The following is a 22,500-nucleotide window of genomic DNA, read 5'->3' as shown; positions in this document are numbered from 1 at the left end:
TGAAGCAATCTCAGTCCGACACGCCCGCTACTGTTTCCAAATGATGGTGATGAAATGGGGCCAGACGGCTATCACGCCTTCCTCATAAAGGAGAGAGAGCTTTAGCTTTAGGGGCTTATTAAGCCTTTCAGAGACCCTGGAAACAAAATAAAACCTCCTTTTATGAGAGCTGGTGTTAATTAGAAAATCCTACACATATTAACTCACACTGTATCTATAGACACAGACGTCAACGTGTGTAAGAGTGTGAGTAGGCTATACAGTAGGCCTAGGTCTAGCATTTGTCCCCATTATATTACCCCCAAAACACAAACATGCACATGCTTGCACACACACACACACACACACACACACACACACACACACACACACACACACACACACACACACACACACACACACACACACACACACACACACACTGTGCAAGCACCACGTGCACGTGCACACACACACACACACACACACACACACACACACACACACACACAAACTGTCATCACCAGCACAAAACACACAAACACAGTCACATTCAAAATTCACAACTCATATGCAATTTTCCTTGAAATGCACAGTATTAAGTCGGTAGAGAAAGTGACATCAACATGAAGACGGAAATGAAGAAGCAAAGAAGCATCCCTCAGCACTCCCAGACACAATGACTGACGACTTAAACTGGTTACGTTACATTCTGGCCAACCTTTGACACAACTGCTGTCCTCAACAGACACACACACTCACACTCAAAGATGCTTTACAGGGCGTTCACATAGGCCTACACGAGAACACACACACGCACGCACACTCGCACGCACGCAAACGCACACGCACACACACACACACACACACACACACACACACACACACACACACACACACCCTGAGAGCAAGGAGAGGGAGGATGTTACTAAACATGTGTTCTACTGCACTATTCATCTCATGATACTTACCTCACAGGCATGCTCCACTCCTCACTCACATAGGCAGGGAAGGGAAGTAAGTAAGAATGCCCTATGCCCTATATTATCCTACAGTGGAGAAAGTGTTTCAGCAGTAACATACTAAATATAGCTTGTGAAAAAAGCAGCTGACATACAATACAGACACAGAACCAAGAAGTTCAAAATATATAAGGAAGATATAAAATGTAGAGATATTTATGTGAAAAACAAATGCATTTAAAAAGTGCATTAAAAAACACAGGTATTGTTAGAAGTATCATAAAATCCAATAGCATCATAAAATCCAACGGACAAACGGGTCAGTTGCCCTGGGCCCAGGGCGACAGTGGGCCCAGAAATGGGTCTTCATTACATTGTATGTATTGAGTTTGTAGCCCTTTCAGATGATTTTGTCCATGGCCTGTTTCATTAGCTCACTCTCTAAAATTTGGATTAAGCATGTAGGTATGCATACATACATGCTATACATACAGGTATGCACAGGGGCGTAAAGTATACCCCCGCGAGGCAGGGGGGCCCACACGAGGCGGGGGCCCACATGGGCCCTTGACTTGAAGAAACGGGCATGATATTAGGCCCTCTTTTTTTGTTCGGGGGCCAATTTTTGGTAGCTTGAAGGGGGGCCTGAAGTCCTTGCTTTACACCAGTGGGTATGCATACATCTTCGTTCTCGCTGGCGTACTGACTTATCGTGATCGTGCCGCTCTCGCAGGAGAGTGGCTGTCCAGGCGGTAGACTGATCATCAAAGTGCTTCACGGAGTCCGCACGCACCACTGCACTTGAGAAGCTGAGAGAGTTGGATTACGCTGCGTATTGGACCAGATCGCTGGCCGTGGTGCTGAAGTGCTGCCATGCCTGAGAAATGCGAGGGCAAGACACCTAATGAATCGATCGAACAGCGGCAGAAGGGAGGCGAAAGGGAAGGTGGTGGGAGCGAGCGAGAAAACATTTCTGACTGGAGACAGGTGAGCTGGAGAATAAATGACGGCAGAGCAGAGAATGAGATGCAGCTGGTTAAATAGGCGTGCCTATCTTTTCGCGCTGAATTCAGGAGAATGACAGTTGAGTCAATAGGATGCAGGTGGTAAATTAGGCATGCCAAATTTCATTACGCTTCTCTGGAACTTTCGTTTTTAACAAAACGATCATTTAAAGTCATCCGTGACCCTGCACACAGACAAACTACACACCCAACAGCCTTCTGTTGAGCAATTTGTCCAATGTTGCAAAACCTTAATTGACTGTTTAAACATCTCTACTAGATTTTCTTGGAACCATGTCACACCCACAAATACAAAAAGATTCTGTTTGTATTAATGTAGCCCAACAGTAGGCCTATGTAAATCCAAATGTATCAAATAGGCCTATTTCTCTTTTTCAACTGCACTGAATGACAGCTAGTCATTTTTGAACAGCAGGATTCATTAGACATTGTAATCATTTTTTGAATCTAATAGTAGGCCTACACACAGAACTAATTAACTAAACGTCTACATTTTGAAAGGTGTGAAAGATCTGTACAAAATTTAACAGAAGGCTAAATTCACTCTGTTCTTGTTGTGTTACTGTACATAAGTGTAAATACGGTATGTGCTTTGTTGTGATTGTACAGCCTGATCTCCAAAAATTCCGTGCTCCTGGACACGGATGTTAAGGACACGAAATCCGTGTCCAGGAGCACGGATTTTGCCAAAATTCCGTGCTCCTGGACACGGAATTGTTTTCCGTGATGGGCACACGGAAGTGCTTTCTATAGGTTATTGCAACAGCACTGTGTTAACTCTATCATTAGAAAATACATACCAAATCCTAATCCTAAACAAAACAACGCTATAAAAATTGAAGTTGTGCCCTGACCAAAACATTCCCTAACCTTAACCTGTCATTAAAGACATATTTTTGAGAAATACCTTTTCCAGTTGGTTGCTAGGCTATCAAACTCATGTAATGAATGAAAGAAAACTAGCTGTGCCCAGACCAAAACAATCCCTTACCCAAACCTGTCAGTAAGAAATGTTTTTTTTTTTAGACAAAATATTTGAAATTAGAAAAATCCTGAGAAAACACAAGACTGTGGAAATAGCCTATAGAAAGCACTTCAAACAATTCCGTGTCCAGGAGCACGGAAAACAATTCCGTGTCCAGGCGCACAGAATTTTGGCAAAATCCGTGCTCCTGGACACAGATTTTGTGTCCTTAACATCCGTGTCCAGGAGCACAGAATTTTTGGAGATCATGTTGGATTGTAAGAAGTTATTGCATGACTATGCCAAGATTCCAAATGTACTAGATTGCACTGTGGACATAGCCAGGTCGTGCTCTGCTAGTGACGCAACACCATCAGAGATGCTTCTGGTCAGGCCAGGAGCAATACAAATATCGTTTCTGAGCTCCAGAAAAATCGGGAACTCCTCCCTCTTTGTCTGGACCAGGCCTGGAATTTCGTCATTTTAGGGGCAAGGCCACTTGGCCTTTTGAGTTGTCAAATTTTTAAGGGCATAAAGGCCAAAAGCCAGGGCATCAAGGCCATGAATTAAAATATTTTTTTCTAGCAGTGAAATTGAAATGTAAGCAGTATTCATCAGGCTGGCTGGTGTTAATTCAGAGCCAATGAAGTGCAAAATACCAAAGTATGTGAAGGATAATGTGGCCATGTTCGTGCCAGCAAAAAGGAGGACATATTTTGGGGTTTGGTGGTCCTCCCCCAAGAAAATGTCTGTTCGTAGATGCAATTTCATGCATTTTAATGCATTTTCATCAATTAGGGGTCAGATAGGGCATCAAGGCCACTGTGGCCTTATGGCAGATATTTTTTTCAAGGGCACAAGGCCAAAGTGGGAGGGCACGAGGGCCATGGCCCTCGCGAAATTCCTGCCCTGGTCGGGACACAAACAACCAGTAGCATACCAAGGGAGGCGGGTCAAACATGCGGTTTAGGAAATGTTAATTTTTCTGCTCTTGGTCAGACCAAGTCTCGAAGAGATTTGAAAGTACTCATTATTCCCCAGTCCAATTAATAGGCCTAAATCAGTTAATAAATCCAATTAATTTCAAGAGGCTCTTTTAAAAATGATACAGTTCATTTGTACAAATTTCAACAACAGCCAAAACTTGATGTGTGGTACTGTAAATAATTGTGTAATTGCGGTTTATTACAGTTGTGATACACAGTACACAGTACTGTACACAGTACCCTGCGGCTGTACATGCAAACTGGTTTTATACGGTTTCCAGAATACGTAAGACAAGGTTGCTCAGGGTGTGAAATGCAACCTTTTGTGGTTTGGCTTCAAAAGGCTTACATGGTTGAACGCTTATTTCATGATCGGACTCGTCTTTCCAATGTTACACAAGCTCTATGAAAACAATAACAGAGAGCAGCACTGGGCATTGCATCAGTGCAGTGGGGCACACCTTAATTCCACTTTCCCATCTCTTCAATGGTGCCATTCACAGATATGGAGGGCCTGCACGTACACACACACACACACACACACACACACACACACACACACACACACACACACACTGGGACTGCTGTTCAAACTGAAATCACCACAGCAGTCTGGAGAACAATACATGGACATGGACATGAACAATACATGGTGAATAGGACTGCACCTTGAAGAGAACATTGCACATTGTATCTCTCTCTCTCTCTCTCTCTCTCTCTCTCTCTCTCTCTCTCTCTCTCTCTCTCTCTCTCTCTCTCTCTCTCTCTCTCTCTCTCTCTCTCTCACACACACACACACATTCTCATAATGATTTTGAAGTGCGTTCCTGTCATGTTTTAAAATTCTAGTGTCACTGTAACGAAGTGTGAGGCCACATTTATTATTATTATTATTATTATTTTACTATCATTAGTGTTATTAACAATAATAATATAATCGAGCATATAGCCTCTACTGTATATATGTGTACGTATTGTAAAAACTGTTTCATAGTTTGATTGGAATGTGCTCCATTCTCTCTCTATAAACGTTCATAGGTTATCTTAGCTTACCTAAGGCAGCATCTGGAATCAATAGTGTACACATGCTGTGTGTGTGTGTGTGTGTGTGTGTGTGTGTGTGTGTGTGTGTGTGTGTCTAGTCAAAAACACGCCTGCCACGGCCAAGGGTGTGTGAAGCGCTGTGTGCCAAAGTCACCAAACACTTCACCCCGGGTGAGGCCCATGCGTAATCATTCCCAAACACTGTCACACGAAAACAGGAGGATCAATGCATTCCAGCACTCACATCCTCTGTGGGACGCACCAAATTCCATCCTCGCAGATAAGGGAGAAATTCAGAGGGAAAATGAACTTGGGCGCACGCACAGACAAACATTGAATTGAAAACATCAATGGCGCTGTCGTCTATTCTCACTGTTAAAGGAGAAATGGGGGCAGGGGGATTCTGGCATACAAATTCTTTTTTTTCGCAATTCACTTTTTATTGTTTTTTACACAAATAAATGAAACAAAGACAAACATTGAACATCCACAAGTGAACAGGGAAGACTATAGATACTGACTAACAAAGCTACACAGTATATAAAACATGAGTACTGGCATACAAATTCTATTGAAAACATCAATCTACCTCCAGTGATCTTGGGTCATCATACAGCTCTGAAATACAGATTCTTTTTCAGAGGAATGAGCTCTGTTGATGGCTCAAGGCCTCTGGCTCTGCTGTGGACATGGTTCGATAAAAGTTGAATAAGCTTAGTGTGTTTTTTTCCAATTCACCTTATTCAAATAGAAGACATCCGACCGTGACACCTACTTTTCACCTACCTCTTCATCATCACATAAGGTCTACAGAGTGTCAGGCAGGCATAGGCTCTTCACACACATAATGGCTGCCATGGTGATCACAAGAGCACCTTACTTCGCTTTTCATAACAGCCAAATACAAGACACAACTTGAGTCAAAGTCAAACTGCTGGCGGTTGAAATGTGTGTGGACCTCAATTAACGTAATTTATATTTAAGCCCTCGGAAAGCTGAAAAATTAAAGATAATAACATCATGACGGTTTGATGATGTCACTGGACACTGTCCAAGGACAAATCAGTCTGAACATGCATAGACTCTTAGTTGGGGGATCAGTCAAATTTTTCTTCAACACAGAAAAAAAACGTACAACAGAACAAAACTACTGACTGACAACTGCAACTGAGAAGAAAAAAATAACAGGTGACAATATGACTGATTGTAAAAGCTGTATGAAGAGCAGCAGTGCAGCACCTGTAGAGAACACTCCTACTGGGAAATGGGTCCAGGCAGGAAACAAAGGAGTGTCACACATCCAGTAGATCAGTGTTTCTCAAAGTGGAGCGTAAGCCCCCTTGGGGGGGCGCGGAGGCATCGCAGGGGGGGCGTGTGACATCTGATTTTGTTTTTTTTTTCCACCAAGGAAATTATTTCCTGTCTCGCCAATAAGTCAATAAGTTTAAAGCCCTCGCCAAAATTATATTATTAATTGTCATGAATTTGAATAGCATAGGAAATGAACACGCATCTACATTCGGCTGCAGTCCCTCTTTGTTTAATCTCACCAGTCCTTTCCTTTGATTCTACGCAGCGATCGTAAAATCAGCACTGCTGTTGCTTGGGGGGGGCGCGGAAGCATTCAGACCCTCTGAAGGGGGGAATGATGGGAAAAGTTTGAGAACCACTGCAGTACCCCAGCCCAGGGGTTTACAGCCCTTGAGGCAGTTTTATCCGGCCGTCGATATAATTTCAATGTTATGCAGCTTTACATGAAATATGACACATTTTGTAAAGGAATCTTACATTTATTTTTTTGCATGTGTGCATGGGTTGGACAGTTGTCTTATGCTGCGTTAAAGCAACACACGGTTTCCATCTCTACGCACCCTACAGGTTGGAAATGACTGATAGAGACAGGGGGTCCATTTCAGTATCTAACTTCTGTGCAAGATGTCATTGATAATAGAGGTCTTATTCGACATCTCAAAAAAGCACAATCCAGACCATTTTCTCCAAGGTTATTTTCTCATTTTCAACCGGGATGTTGAATGGGAAAAGTTCCACAGGTTGTTGTGCCTAGGCAGGGAAACTTAACTGTTTTCTCCACAGAAGCAGAGCGTCAGTAAAGGAAAAGGCCACAAGCACAAGGCGAGGACAGGAGGTTACATAATGAGATAAAGCCACGGTCCAGGTCTTTGAACTTGTTAAGTGTGCACAGCCTGTGGAGGGCAGCATAGTGAATTCAGAAGTGGCCTTCACGCAGTTACAAGATGATTAAATGACTTGGAAACATTATTTGAAGCTTGAAACAACTACTTAATTGGGATGTGTGTTTTAGTTAAACCATATCAAAGGGAAATGTGAATATCCTTTATTTGACAACTTTATGCACCATCGCGGCACCTTGTCATTTGCCCAGGATAAGAGTTCTAGTCTATTCATAGTATGTAATAATGTTGCCAGTTTGAGTAATGTCCAACTGTAGCAGACTGTGATATTGTATACGTATAGTATTCATTGTACTCGAATGGCATGTAATGCCATGCAATGCTATCTTGGGATGAAACATCAAAGAGTACAGCAGTGTTTTTCAACACATGGGGTCGGGAAGGACCACATGGGGTCACCTGAAATGTCTTGGTATGAAGAAAGGAAAGTGATAAACATTTCTAACTGTTTGTGTTTTTGTTTAATATAACATAACTGCATGACATTCTAATAAACATTTGTACATATACAGTCATATGTACACTTGTAGATATACAATCTTAGACATTAATATATCTATCTGTTTAATTGAAACATAAAAGTTAGATCAGTCATTTTTGGTGTGTACAGGGTCGTGGGCCCCCCCAGAAATTTCAGATGTCAAAATGGGGTCCCTGGCCAAAACAGGTTGGGAAGCACTAGAGTACAGTCTAAGAAACAGGAAGATCAGAAGACAACACTTACAGGCAGTTCAGTGTTTTTATTTTTTATTCAATATGATATTTAACATGATCTAACCATAAAGCATAACCATTTAAATTAAATAGCAAAATTAAGAGACAAAACAGTTCTTTTGCTCCTCTCTCCTGTGCGCCATAAAAGCTGATAGTCGACAGACAGCACCTTTAGTTAGGCTGCATCCCAAATCTTTACTCACTAGTTCACGTCATAGTTTGCTACATACACGCAGAGTGCGAATTGCATCCACTCTACACAGTGCACTTTTTAGTGAAAAGGAGTGAAGATTTCGGATTCAGCCTGAGAGTCCTACATCGCATCAAGACAACCTACACATGACACACAGCCATGACACTCATGGAGTAACGGAGATCCCCTTTTGCCATCATTGGGGACCTTAAGGCTGTTCAGAACTCTCTTTTTGGGTTCATCTTTATATGAAGGTGTCAATACATAACATAAGGGTGGCACAAAGACTTGACAATTCCATGAATATTATTCAAACTTCAATGTATCCTTGTGTTTTTTTTCTGACAATGTCTGCATCCCGAGATGCCAAAGCATCATTTCACAAATTATGCAACACTTAAATAACAGTCAAGCATGAAATAAACGTTGTGATTGATTACAGCATGTCATGTTTATAACACGCCTCTGTCACTGTTACATAGACACCTTCACAAAAAGAATAACCAAGATATTATTTTTGTCAAATCAAATACTTTGTTAGGCTACTAGAATATTTAAGTTACATGGGCATATCTGGATAATCATTTATCGTCTTGTCCAGAGCCATGGAATACAGAGTTGTGACAACTGGGGTACAGCAAGTCAGCTGGTGACATGATTCACATAGATTCAAATAATTCTAGGCAGCAGCTTTCTTTTCGCTAAAGACACAGAACCACTGCATAACAAGATAAGTTGACATTGAAATGAATTATATTCACCTGCACTTTTTACATTTACTGCACTTTCTGTGTTTGACGTTAACTTCCTAGAACTAATTTGGAACTATGTCAATGGAGATCTGTGTGTTAAGGGCTCCATGAGCCGCCATCCTTGTGTACAAATGGAACAAGGACAATGGGATCAGGCCAACTCATACTTCCATGGCTCTGGTTTTGACCAGACGGGTATACCAAGAAGCTGGCCCAGCAGTAAAGCAGGTGAAGTTAAGAGGTAAATCATCTAATAGAAGAGCCTGGAATCCTCATTAAGAAGGATTTTCTCAAGAAAATGAGGACTCCAGGCTCTTCTGTTAGATGATTTACCTCTTAACTTAGCCTGGTTTGCTCCTGAAGCAGCTTCTCCGTAGGTCCCTGTGCTTGAGTTATGTCATCACCACATCATCACACATACATGTACAGTAGAGCCCTCAGAGGAACACATACATGTACAGTAGAGCCCTCAGAGGAACACATACAGTAGCTACTGCTGACCGCCCTGTCCCTTCTAATACCTTAGTATCTGGTACACAGTTACACATGAAGCACAGGGTGTTAGTACTGCAGCAGATGAGGACACACGCACGGACGCACACAATGACACGCATAGAGACACGGGGGCACACACACACACACACACACACATACACACACACATGCGCACGTACGTACAGACACACACACGCACACACATGCGTACATTCACACACGTGCACGGACACACACACACACACACACACACACACACACACACACACACATAAAAGAATGCTGCTTTATTACTAGATTTTAACATGCAGTTAGGTGTGCTGGATTACCAAGAAATGGAGTAACCAAAACATTTTTTTAATAGCAGCTACGCACCCAAAAAAAACAGACACCCAGTGCAGACAGACAGACACACACACTCATATATCCCTCCCTCTTTCACACATACACAAAACAAGTATAAAATCAGAACACTTCTAGTTACAGTGCCTTGAGGAGAGGGAGAGGGTGAATAAATAGTGGTTGATGTCAGACACCTGTAACGACATCGCAGCTCCCTCACAGTGAAGACTGGAGCTGGAAAAAGGCTGGCTGGCTGACGTGTTCATCGTCAGACAGATCCACACTACACACACACACACAGACAATATACTACATACACACAGTCAGACACAGACACAGACACAGTCAGACACACAGGCGCACACACACACGACTTTGCAGTGCTAATGCCCGAGTGTTACATTCCACTCTCTAACGTGCTGAATCAACACTGCAAATTGAACTGAACACACACAAATGCCCACGTGTGCATGCCTGCCTGCATAACCGTGTGTATGAACATGGACACACATACACTCTACTAATGGCTGAACACTATCAAATGCCACACATATACACACACACACAGACGCACGTGCGCACACCCAGACACACGCGCACACACACAGACAGACACTTTCACACACACACAGAAGAAGAGGATGTGTCAGGTTGGAGTGATGTGATTTGGTTTGGTTTGGTGAGTAGTGTGTGTGTGTGTGTGTGTGTGTGTAGAGGGAAGGATGGGGGTCATCATCAGAGCATGAGGTCGGTGACAGAGGGCAGGAGCTGGGCGAGCTCTGCGGCGATGTTTTCCGTCTGGGTGACGGGGTTCCCGCGCAGGTCCAGGTGACTCAGCTTAGTGCAGGAGGCCAGCGGCCGGAGCTGGGACAACGAGGAGATTTCTGGGAGACGGGCGTCAAGGATGATAACGGCAGAGAGAGAGAGAGAGAGAGAGAGAGAGAGAGAGAGAGAGAGAGAGAGAGAGAGAGAGAGAGAGAGAGAGAGAGAGAGAGTGAGAGTGAGAGTGAGAGAGAGAGAGAGAGTGAGAGTGAGAGAGAGAGTGTGTGTGTGTGTGAGTGTGTGCAAAACGATTGGCATACGCTCAAAGTTGATACCATGTCCCTTCCACGTTAACACCACTGCCACTTGAGTTAAGAGGGTGCCTGGCTGCAGCAGATGTGTCATTACTTTAGCACAGAGTAGAGTGGGCTGGTGGGTGGGCTGCCGACCATTGGCAACACAGATGAACAGACCTCTCTCTCACACACACACACATTTTCACGCTTTCACGCTTTCATTTAACCCATTTTAGCCTAAGGCACCTGCAAAAAACGCCTGCTGAATGCCTAAGCCCTTTTTGGGAAAAGGTGCCCTCTGCCTATTAAAACCTAAATATCTCAGCCTCCGAAGCACATAAACACATGAAATAAAAAATTAAAAACTAGGACCCTCAAATTGCATTAGCATGTGTTCATTCAGCTCCAACATACCTACATTTCTAATAAAAAGTAAAATATCAAGTAAAATATTAGGCGCCTGCATACACGCAGCATCAGGCTTAAATGGGTCAACAGACCTGTCTCTCTCTTTAACCAAGTCAGAGGCAACCATTTAAACATGAACCAACACCACTAATCAACTCTACCCTGCACAGTTAAATGCCAGGAACTAAGATCAAATTTCATAAAGTTCATCTAGACTGTCTTTATTGACCTTGAAGCTTTTATTTCTTTGAAAACGGAATCTCTTTTACAACTAATAACTGTAGCATGCAATCAAAGAAAAGAAGTAGTAACATAAATACACTGACCATGTAATAAACATGATGATGATGTACCAGGGGTGTACACTAAGAAGCAGATTCATTAGTAAACCAGGTTAAAGGGGTATGCCACTATTTTGGAGCTTAATACAGTTAAAAATCGTTGGCCAGGGTTTATAAAGGTGGTAAAGTGTCTTATTTTTCATGTAAGCTGTTGTCTTGCTTTAAGACAAGTTAAAAGAGGGAGCATGTCGCTAAGCTAGTGAAAGTCAATGGATCCGTGTAGCATGCTACATGCTACTACAGTGATCCATTGGGTGCATCCCAATATGTGACCTTGCCTCCTCCACTTGCCTCCTCCACTTGCCTCCTCCACTTGCTTCTCGTCATGATGACATCACTGACAACAGCATTATATTCCAATATCTTGCAAAAGCTCAATTGTAAACTCTTTTTCTCATTTGCAATTGGGATGGTGAATGAAAAACAGTCCCTCAAAAGTTGTTGTGGCGAGGCTGACAGCTGGGAAACTTAATCGTTTTCTCCACGGAGGAGGGGCCAGGAGGCGGGACGAGGAGACAAGCACAAGTGGAGGAGGCAAGGACACATATTGGGATGCACCCATTGACTTTCACTAGCTTAGCGACATACTCCCTCTTTTGACTTGTCTTAAAGCAAGACAGCTCTTAACATGAAAAATAAGACACTTTACCAGCTTTATAAACCCCAGCCAACGATTTTAACGGTATTAATCCCCAAAATAGTGGCATACCCCTTTAAGTTAACCCTGTAGTAGAGGTAAATCATCTAATAGAAGGGCCTGGAGTCCTCATGTTCTTGACTGCAGGTATATCTATTAGCAGGTTTACCACGTCATGTAGGTTAACTAAACCTGGTTTATCAATTTACCATACCCCCTGCTCTGTCTGTTTACTGGTACTTCAGAGCTTCCATGGGTGTCCTGGGTATGCTGAAAGGATACTGTTGTTCTTCAGGGACAACTCCTCCAGCTTGGGCAGACTGTGGAGACCCTCCAGGCTCTCCAGCACATTGTCATTCACCTCAAGCACCTGGCAGGACACAACATACACCGTGTGGCGTGAGGAACATGAAGAGGAGACATAAGGGGAGATAAGACAAAGGCACAGGCATTCTTTTACGATTACATGAAAGAGGGGATGTCATTGCGGAAGCCAAGAAATCAGCATGTCATAAAGGGACCATGTGTGATGTGTCATTTTTGAAGTGTACTACATGTAAAACTCAACCATGTATATCAAATGAGTGTGAGGAAAGAATCCTACTGGCATTTCCTAACCAAAGCGTATGCATTACATTGCAGAATTATCCTTCACAATTAGGATGCCATACCAGTTTTTGTCAGAGGTGGCGATAGAGTCACATTTTTCATTGCCTTAACTGACCTCTGTGACTGAGAACAGCAGAGGGAGACAGTGCGTACATTTCATTATCCAAACTCCTGTCCTCGACCTGTGCTAGTGGCCTTGCATTTCGTTGACGCCCTACCTCTGTGGAGAAAACAATAGCTCTTCCCCACTGTCAGCCGAGGCACAAAAAACTTTTGGGGGACTTTTCCCTATTCAAAAGGCCATTTGCAAATGATAAAACACCCTTTAAATTGTGCTTCTGCAAGATATTGAATTAAACATCTGTTGTCAATGACGTCTTGTGACGTTATCACAGGGCCACAAGAACCAGGGAGGACAGGAAACAGCCCTTGGTCCCTTTGCTCCCGTAGTAGTGTGCATTTCCTTGTGTCCAACTCTAGCATGGATAAATCACTAGGGATGCACCGATACCGATACTGGTATCGGTATCGGCTCCCGATACTGCTCATTATACTCGTACTCGTACTCGTCAAGCACTTGCAGATACCAGCTATGAGTACTACTATTACTCAAAACAATGCAAAATCTTGTCATGTTCTGTGGACTTGAAATCAGCATGGAAAAAAGTGCCACCTCATACATTTACTAACATTTAAATCTACATGGAAATGGACAATAAAAATATCACAGGTGGAAAAAAACAAGGCCGTGCATTTATTTTCATCGTATTTTAGTGGTAAAAGGTATCGGTATCGGTACTCGGTATCGGCAAGTACACACATTAATGTACTCGTACTTGTATCGGTTTTCAAAAAAGTGGTATCGATGCATCCCTATAAATCACCCTTTTATGACCAGTATAAATCACCCTTTAACGACCAGTATATTCACACTGCTGACGCCACATGGTCATCAATGTCAAATCCCACTCCATCGTCACCTAGCATAAACATGGAAGGACTTAAACACCCAGTCCTATAACGAAATCTGCCCCAGCATGGTTAGGGAGTGTGGACTGTGTGAGTATGAATTCAATACAAGGAAATCATGATGGATTGGACCTTTAAATCCAACTGCTTACCTCTAAGCACTGCAGCATTGAGAAGTGTGGTGGGATTCGAGAGAGCTGATTGGTGCAGAGGTTCATGTGAGTGACCAATAGCAGCTGGTCCAGGTGACACAGGGTGGTGAGGTTCTGTAGTGGGCATAAGGAAGGGGAATAAGGATTAGTAAAACCTGGAGATTAATATATCCTATGTTTACGCCAAGATTGCAAAAATTTGAATTTTATTTGATGTCAGAGTTGTCATTATTTGATGTGCTGATGCTAATGATGGTGCATGAACGTTAACATAGGTGCACACAGTAAACACAGGAGTTGACACACAGACATTACATTACATTACAACATGGTTTAAAGAGTTTACAGGGTATTGGTTACAGTCCCTGGAGCAATGTGGGGCTAGGCGCCTTGCTCAAGGGCACTTCAGCCATGGAGTGAGACAGTTCTCACACTGATTGCCACACACACACACCTTGTCTGAGATGCTGAAGACGCGGACCTCGGCGTACTCCATCTTGAGGATGGTGTTCTCGATCATAAACTTGCTGCACAGGTCACTGTAGTAGTTAGTGCGCATGGAGTCCACCTCCTGGCAGGGGAGAGGGATTAGAGTTAGAGGCTGTACATGTATATGAATCTTTTTGAAAACGCATCGGTTTTGGTCTTCTGTTTACACGTTAACAGAGTTTTAAAATCAGCTCATCAAAAATAAGCTGATTTATAAATATCCCATATAGGGGGCTAAAATGCACCTGTTACACTGGAGTTTGTATTTTTTATCTACATGTTTTGTTGACACGTTAAAAGATGAAAAAATATCCACATTTAAAAATATCCGGATACGTTTAAACAGCACCTTAGTGAAAAAAGCGAAAATATACAGTTATAACAGATTTAAATTTTATAACAGCTATATGAAATAGCCATATCAAAATAGTTACTTTAAAAAAATAAAAAAAAAAACTTTTTTTTTTGCACTTTAGGTCATCAGTTGGTTTGCTTGTTGGGGTGTTGCATGCTGCATAATGTATGTCTGTTGACCAGGTTTTAACAACTATGCGAAATCACTTCTCGGACACTGACCATTTCATTGTTTTATTTAATACATGATGTTTCAGTCCTAGAGGGAGTTTTTTTTTAAATAGTCTGTGACCCATGCGCCATCTCCTATGTACCTGCCGGCTGAAGTTTAAGTAAAATATTCAAAAATGTTTTAAGGGTGAAATTGGGTGTGGTCAAGCAACAATGCAGACAACGAGATGAGAGAGAGATAAGTCCGCTATACAGTTACACTGGCGTCTGCTGTCGGGGAATGCACACACGTGTCTGTCTCACCGTCACGTCAGCCAGTTTATCTCCCTGTGTGTGTGTGTGTGTGTGTGTGTGTGTGTGTGTGTGTGTGTGTGTGTGTGTGTGTGTGTGTGTGTGTGTGTGTGTGTGTGTGTGTGTGTGTGTGTGTGTGTGTGCCTGTGAGTCTTTGTCACCTTGAGTTTCTGGAAGTGGTTGAGTGTCTCCTTCTCGTAGCCCAGGGGATCCAGTGCTCGCATCAGCAGCACGATTGTCAGAAGGCACCCTGCACACAAAATAGAGAAGAGGTTGAGGATTGCATAGAGAGGACATAGCACATAGATGAAAATTCTTTTAAATCATTATTATAAATATTTTAAATTTCTATGTGTTTTATTTACAATTTAGCACCACCATAATTAATCCCCTTCCCACTAAAATTCCCATCCCCAGACAGACACAAATGTAGACTCCCTCTCTCACACACAGGTACACAGTCTCTTGCTCTCCCTATATAATAATAATAATAATAATAATTCATTTTATTTAAAAGCGCCTTTCAAAAAACTCAAGGACACTGTACAGAGAGAGGCAAAATAAAACAAGACAGATAAACAGATTGTAAACAAAACATAAATATATAGAAAATAAATAAAAATAAAATAAAACAAAATACAGTTAAAGAATCATAAAGAATAGGCTAATTGAAATAGATGAGTTTTAAGTCTTGATTTGAACAGGGGTAAAGACTCAATGTTGCGGATGTCAGGGGGAAGCGCATTCCACAGCTGAGGAGCAGAGCAACTGAAAGCTCTGTTCCCCATGGTGCTGAGACGGGCAGAAGGGACAGAGAGGAGAATGGAGGAAGAGGAACGGAGGGGGCGGGAGGGAATAGCAATATGAATAAGATTAGATAGATAAGGAGGGGCAAGATTGTAGATAGCCTTGAAGGTGTGGAGAAGTATTTTAAAGTGAATTCTAAATTTGATAGGGAGCCAGTGGAGATGTTGGAGTGCAGGGGTAATATGGTGACAGGAAGGGGTTTTGGTTATGATGCGGGCAGCTGAGTTCTGGACCAGTTGGAGCTTGTGGAGAGATTTTTGAGGGAGACCAAAGAGGAGAGAATTACAATAATCAATGCGAGAGGTGACAAGACTGTGTATAAGGATGGAGGTAGAATGGGAGGTGAGAGAGGGGCGGAGACGGTTAATGTTGCGTAGGTGGAAATAGGCAGACCGTGTGATGTTATTAATGTGGGAGAGGAAGGATAGAGAGCCATCAAGCATGACACCCAAACTCTTAACTTGAGGGGAGGGGGAGACAGGAGAGCTATCAATTGAGAAGGAGAAACTATTTGCTTTGGATAAGGTGGATTTGGTGCCTATAAGTAGGACTTCAGTTTTGTTCGAATTCAGTTTCAAAAAATTTGAGGTGAACCAGGATTTGATTTCAGAAAGACAGGTGGTGAGGGAGGGGGGAGGGAGAGTGTCAGAGGGTTTGCCAGATAAATAGAGCTGGGTGTCATCAGCATAGCAATGGAAATTAATATTGAATTTGCGGAAGATATTACCAAGGGGAAGGAGGTAGGTGATGAAGAGGAGGGGCCCCAGAACAGAACCTTGAGGCACACCAGAGGTGACAGGGGAGGGCTTGGATTTAAAAGACTTCATTTGAATAAATTGAGAACGGCCAGAGAGATAAGAATGGAACCAGTCAAGGGGTGTGTTACTTATGCCAATTGAGGAGAGTCTGTGGAGAAGGATGGAATGCGAGATGGTGTCAAAGGCTGCACTGAGGTCAAGGAGAATGACAATAGAGAGTAGGCCAGAGTCAGCAGCCATGAGCAGGTCATTAGTGATTTTAACTAGGGCTGTTTCTGTGCTATGTCGGGGGCGAAAACCAGACTGGAAGTGCTCATAGAGGGAGTTAAGAGTTAGATGGGAATGGAGTTGAGAAGCTACAATTTTTTCTAGAATTTTGGAGATGAACGGAAGGTTGGAGATTGGGCGGAGGTTGTTGTAGTCAGAGGGATCAGAGCCAGGTTTTTTTTAGTATAGGGGTGACAGCAGCAACTTTGAACAGAGAGGGTACAGTGCCAGTGGAGAGTGAGGAGTGGATGATGGCAGATATGAAGGGGAGGAGAGAATACAATATGATACAATACAATACAACCTGTATTTATATAGTGCAGTATCACAACTATGAGGTTGACTCAAAGCCCAAATGCAAAGACATACAGTCCACCAGTGCATCGGAAACCAGAGACTATTCAGACTCACATTTGTTCTCTGGCTCCAGCTCCAGCAGCTGGTTACAGGACTGTAGCTCCGACTGCAGCACTGACGTCTTCTCCACAGACAGCTCACTCCTGGGGGGCGGTGAGTAGGGTGGTGAAGGAAAGACAGGACAGTCTAATGGATTAATAATTACGTATACCACCACATCTTATGGTTCAATTGGTTCACAATTGCTCTATTGTAGATTTCTCTACTTACGTTTTAGGGGTGTCACGGTATGAAAATGTTACCTCATGATTATTGTGACCAAAATTATCATGGTTTTCTGTATTATCGCAATAATTTAGAAAAGGTGTGTTGAATATATTTAGAAAGCATTGTAGAAATGAATTCAGGGTATATACACCAATTTGAAGTCAAATTTACTACCATTTAATACCTTTTTTCACTACCTTTAGATCATTTTTACAACCATCACGGCACTTCATTGCGAGTCTTAACAAGACATTTTTTTGCAAAAAGACGCCCGAAAGGAAGCAGTGTGGCGGGACGGTACCATGCTCCGGGTATCTCAGTCATGGAGGAGAATGAGGGAGAGCACTGGTTAATTACTCCACCCACCAAACAGGCGGGTCGGGAGTCAAAACAACACCTTTTGGGCTAAAAGTCTCACCTAACTTCTTAATTTTTAATCACAATGCTTCAACTAAGAAAAAATAATGGCTCATTTTTCAAAAATAATACCTTTTAAGCAAATTTACAACTTTTAAGGCCATTAAATTTTGCCTTTTGAATTTATCAACTTTTAATACTTTTTACAACCCCGCGGACACCCTGGAATTGGTTTAGCAATTCACATTTTTTACAGCTTTGACATAAGGTGTTAGGAGACCAAGTGTGCCTCCGTGGCAGTATCAGCAGACTTGAATTCTCATATGAATTCTATGGTCGGACAGGTTCATGGTGTCCGCAGTGAATTTCGCAGTGAATTTCAAGCGGCACTTATTATCGTCAGCACTTTTTATATATATCGGTTATCGTGACCCCGCCTAGTACTGGTACTACTGTGAAAGAGGGGGTCCAGGTGGGTGTGATGCTAAGGATAGCTGAGCTCCAACCCAATGGGCCTTTTTTTCTTCATCAGAGACCTTTGACTCAATGCATTGGAAGCAGGTAGGAGTTAAATCCCATGGCATTGACATGAACTTACACGCCACTGTTTTCTATGGTTGAATGAAGGTGAGTTTATACCCTAAGCACACCGACAACATGCACATGTCTTACGCATATTACAATCATTATCTTACATATACCTTTTCCATACCCAACATATATATACATTCCTTTCAACTAGAAGTGCTCAGAGAGCGAAGACCTCCGCCAAGGAAGCTGCTTGATGCATTTGACTATGTTACACCCTAAGTCTTTCTGCCTTGTTTTTCTGGAGTCCTCGCAATTCAATTTCTGGTCACTAGGGGGCGTCTAGATAAGAATCTTTTGAAAAGTCCTGGTTCCGGTTTGAGATCCAGATCACCACCAGAATTTAATCACTTATTCCTTGGGTCATTACTAACAACTCCACAAAGTTTCGTCCAAATCAGTTGATTCATTTTTTAGTTATCCTGCAGACAGAATCTTTAAAAAAGTCCTGGTTCCGGTTTGTGATCCGGATCACCACCAGAATAGAATCACTTGTACCTTGGGTCATTATGAACGAACCCACAAAGTTTCATCGAAATCCGATGATTGTTTTTTGAGTTATGCTGCTGACAGACAGACGGACAAACCAACGTGACCGAAAACCTTACCTCCTTGGCGGAGGTAATGAGAATTAGGTGACAATACGCAGGCCCACACATGCATGCACGCACACAGAGGCGCGCACGCACGCACGCACGCACGCACGCACTACCTGAAAAGCTCCTGGTCTGTGGCAGAGTCCCTGCACCAGCTCTCCGCTCGCCCTGGGGACCCAAGACAGCAGTCAGCAGTCAGCACAGTCATCAGTCACAGACAGGAAGACACAGTCAACACAAAATAAAATGCACACACACAGGCTTCTAGCGCCAGGTGCAGTGGCTAAATATAGATTGGTTTGTGCATCGATGCTTAAACGTACTGTACACACGCGTTGCATGCAAGCGTTCACACTTACGTAGAGGGCTCACAGTCATGCTGCAAGCACAACGATTAACAAACATTTAGCAGATGCTTTTATAAAAAGTCACTTCTAAAACCTGTTTACAGAGTACAAAATACATAAACAAAACGTGCATACTGACATTAACCTGCGCCTAATGCACACGTAGACACACAAACATGCAGACACACACACACACACACACACACACAAACATGCAGACACACACACACACACACACACACACACACATGCAGACACACACACACACATGCAGACACACACACACACATGCAGACACACACACACACATACACACACACACACACGGCTGACCTGTGTAGAGGGCACACTCTCTTTGTGTGTGCTTCTCGGTCCAGATGATGGTGAGGTTGTGCTCATTGTTGAGGTCACTGATGGAGCCTGGAGGAAGCTCACATATCTGGTCACTCAGTTAAGGACACATGCCAAGTATATGCACGTGTGCGTGTGCATGTGCGTGTGTGTACGTGTGTGTGTGTGAGTGAGTGAGTAAAATATGCAAACACCTCACAAAAGGCATAGGTGATCTCACCTTACTGTAATGTGAATTATGTAATGGAACACCAATCATTATGTACGGTGCGTGTGTGTATAAAAGTTGTGTGTGTGTGTGAGAGAGAGAGAGGGAGAGAGATGTTGGGGTGTACTATACAATGCTGTGCCTTGTGAGTGAGTGAGTGAGTGAGTGAGTGAGTGAGTGAGTGAGTGAGTGAGTGAGTGAGTGAGTGAGTGAGTGAGTGAGTGAGTGAGTGAGCGAGCGAGCGAGTGAGTGAGTGAGCGAGTGAGAGACAGAGAGAGAAAGAGAGAACGTTGGTGTGTACTGTTCAATACTGTGCCTCATGAGATGTAAAAACTGCTACCACTAATGTTATGCCAGCATAGTTTCTAAGCTCCTCTTGATATGTAAAAGAGGCCTTTGAAGAATAGTTTTCTTTCCCCTGACTTTACTAAAATTATACACAATTTAATTAAGCAAACAACAAAAAACAGGGAACGGCTTGAAGTATAATAAAAATGCTTAGCTCTCAAGAAACAGCACTAGGGCCTTTCCCACAAAGGCATGTGCTACCACTTCACGCCTCTCCTGAAGCAATGATTTATTTAGCTAATTACTTCCAAACTGGCTCTGTGCAGACTAGACTGCAGAGGAGAAATGCTGGCACTGACCCTCAACAGCACTCTGGGTTTGGACCGCACTACAGTACACTACAGTACAGTACAGGGCAGAAACAGCTACAAGAGACGAAATGGGAAGAAGGACAGAAGGAGAAATGTCCAGAGTGACTTTCACTGCGGAGAGCGTGAGCGAAAATACACAATGAAATGGTAGCTGTTTGTTAACAGCCAATGTACACAAAGGTAGGAAAGGGCTTGTGACAAAGGGTAACACTTAATAAGAGCCCCTTAAAAAGCTTTATTAACTCTTTTTTAAACATTCATTAATGAACTAAGTATAAACTTAACATATACAAAAATGTGTAAATGAGTAAGAAGCAGACTATGGATGCACAGCAGAGTGGGAATTAGCTCCTTCTGGATGACATTTATGTGTGTTTGCCAGCCAGACAATTCTATGTACAGTGGTTTAATCTTTTTTGCTTTTTGGAGGACAAACTTTCAGTGCTGCCGCGGCTGTGCTTTGTCTGCTGTACTCATGTAGGATTTCTTACTAAATTTACAAACATTTGTAAATGTTCTGCTGATCATTAGCTCAGTATTTACAAAGTGTTTATATAGCTTTTTAGAGACTGCTATTCTAAAGTGTTAACAGACGAGGTCATTGACGCTGTGAGAGGTAGTTTTAACAGTGTGAGGCAGTGTTAACAGATATACTATCAAGGGAAACTAAGACGTTGCACAGTCATGTACAGTGCCCTCCATAATTATTGGCACCCCTGGTTGAGATGTGTTAAAAGCCTTAAAATAAATTCAGTGTTTATTGCAGAAGAATACTGTCACACTGAAAATTTTAGGAAAATGTAGCCTTCAACTCAAATGAATTGTAGGAAAATAAAAAAAATCCCTGACTAAAAAATAATTATTTTTCATTAAATCACCTGTTCCACAATTATTGGCACCCTTAACAATTCCCAGGAAATAAATATAATTGAAGCATTTCTGTCATTTCTACAGTAGTTTACAAAGTTTACCAGAGTATGTAGGAACATTTAATTAGTAATTCATCACTTCCTGTTTCCCTGGGGTATAAATATGACGTGACACCGAGGCCATTTCTCTTATCCACTCTTAAACATGGGAAAGACAAAGGAACACAGCATACAAGTGAGGCAGATGTGCGTCGACCTTCACAGGTCAGGCAGAGGCTACAAGAAGATTGCCACTCAACTGCAGCTGCCCATATCTACTGTGAGAGGAATAATTAAGAAGTTCAAAACAACTGGAACAGTGGTAAACAAGCCTGGACGAGGACCCAAGTTTATTTTGCCACCACGCACAGTGAGGAGGATGGTAAGAGAAATCAAAATATCTCCAAAGCTCACTGTTACAGAATTACAACAAATGGTAGCATCCTGGGGTCACAAAGTCTCCAAATCAACCATCAGGCGCTGTCTACACGCCAACAAGCTGTTTGGGAGGCATGCACGGAGAAAACCTTTCCTCACCCACAATCATGAACGCAAACGTCTGGAGTTCGCCCAGCGGTATTGGGGCTTCAACTGGGACCGTGTGCTTTGGTCAGATGAGACCAAGATTGAGCTTTTTGGCAACAAACACTCTAAGTGGGTCTGGCGTGCCACGAAAGATGCACATGCTGAAAAGCACCTCATACCCACTGTGAAGTATGGGGGTGGGTCAGTGATGCTGTGGGGCTGTTTCGCTTCCAAAGGCCCTGGGAAGCTTGTTAGGGTGCATGGCATCATGAATGCTTTGAAATACCAGGACATTTTTAATCAAAATCTGTTGCCCTCTGCCAAAAAGCTGAAGATGGGTCGTCACTGGGTCTTTCA

At 42.7% G+C, this 22,500-nt stretch overlaps 1 protein-coding gene across 1 annotated transcript in view; it reads right to left on the bottom strand.

Annotated features, from left to right (window-relative positions):
- Positions 1-9,427: 9,427 nt before the first annotated feature.
- Positions 9,428-22,500, bottom strand: part of rabggta (Rab geranylgeranyltransferase subunit alpha) — a 25,566-nt gene continuing 12,493 nt past the window's right edge. The window contains exons 10-17 of the mRNA XM_063201005.1: positions 19,826-19,931; positions 19,262-19,313; positions 17,392-17,480; positions 15,310-15,398; positions 14,298-14,414; positions 13,844-13,957; positions 12,396-12,483; positions 9,428-10,553 (exon numbers count right to left, since the gene is read on the bottom strand). Coding sequence (XP_063057075.1) covers positions 10,405-10,553; positions 12,396-12,483; positions 13,844-13,957; positions 14,298-14,414; positions 15,310-15,398; positions 17,392-17,480; positions 19,262-19,313; positions 19,826-19,931 — 804 coding nt within the window. The 3' untranslated portion in view covers positions 9,428-10,404. The remainder of the gene's footprint in view (positions 10,554-12,395; positions 12,484-13,843; positions 13,958-14,297; positions 14,415-15,309; positions 15,399-17,391; positions 17,481-19,261; positions 19,314-19,825; positions 19,932-22,500) is intronic.

The sequence above is a fragment of the Engraulis encrasicolus genome, chromosome 6, assembly GCF_034702125.1.
Source record: "Engraulis encrasicolus isolate BLACKSEA-1 chromosome 6, IST_EnEncr_1.0, whole genome shotgun sequence".
Lineage (NCBI taxonomy): Eukaryota > Metazoa > Chordata > Actinopteri > Clupeiformes > Engraulidae > Engraulis > Engraulis encrasicolus.
The sequence above is the reverse complement of the archived record's forward strand: the minus strand, read 5'-3'. Positions and strand labels throughout refer to the sequence as shown.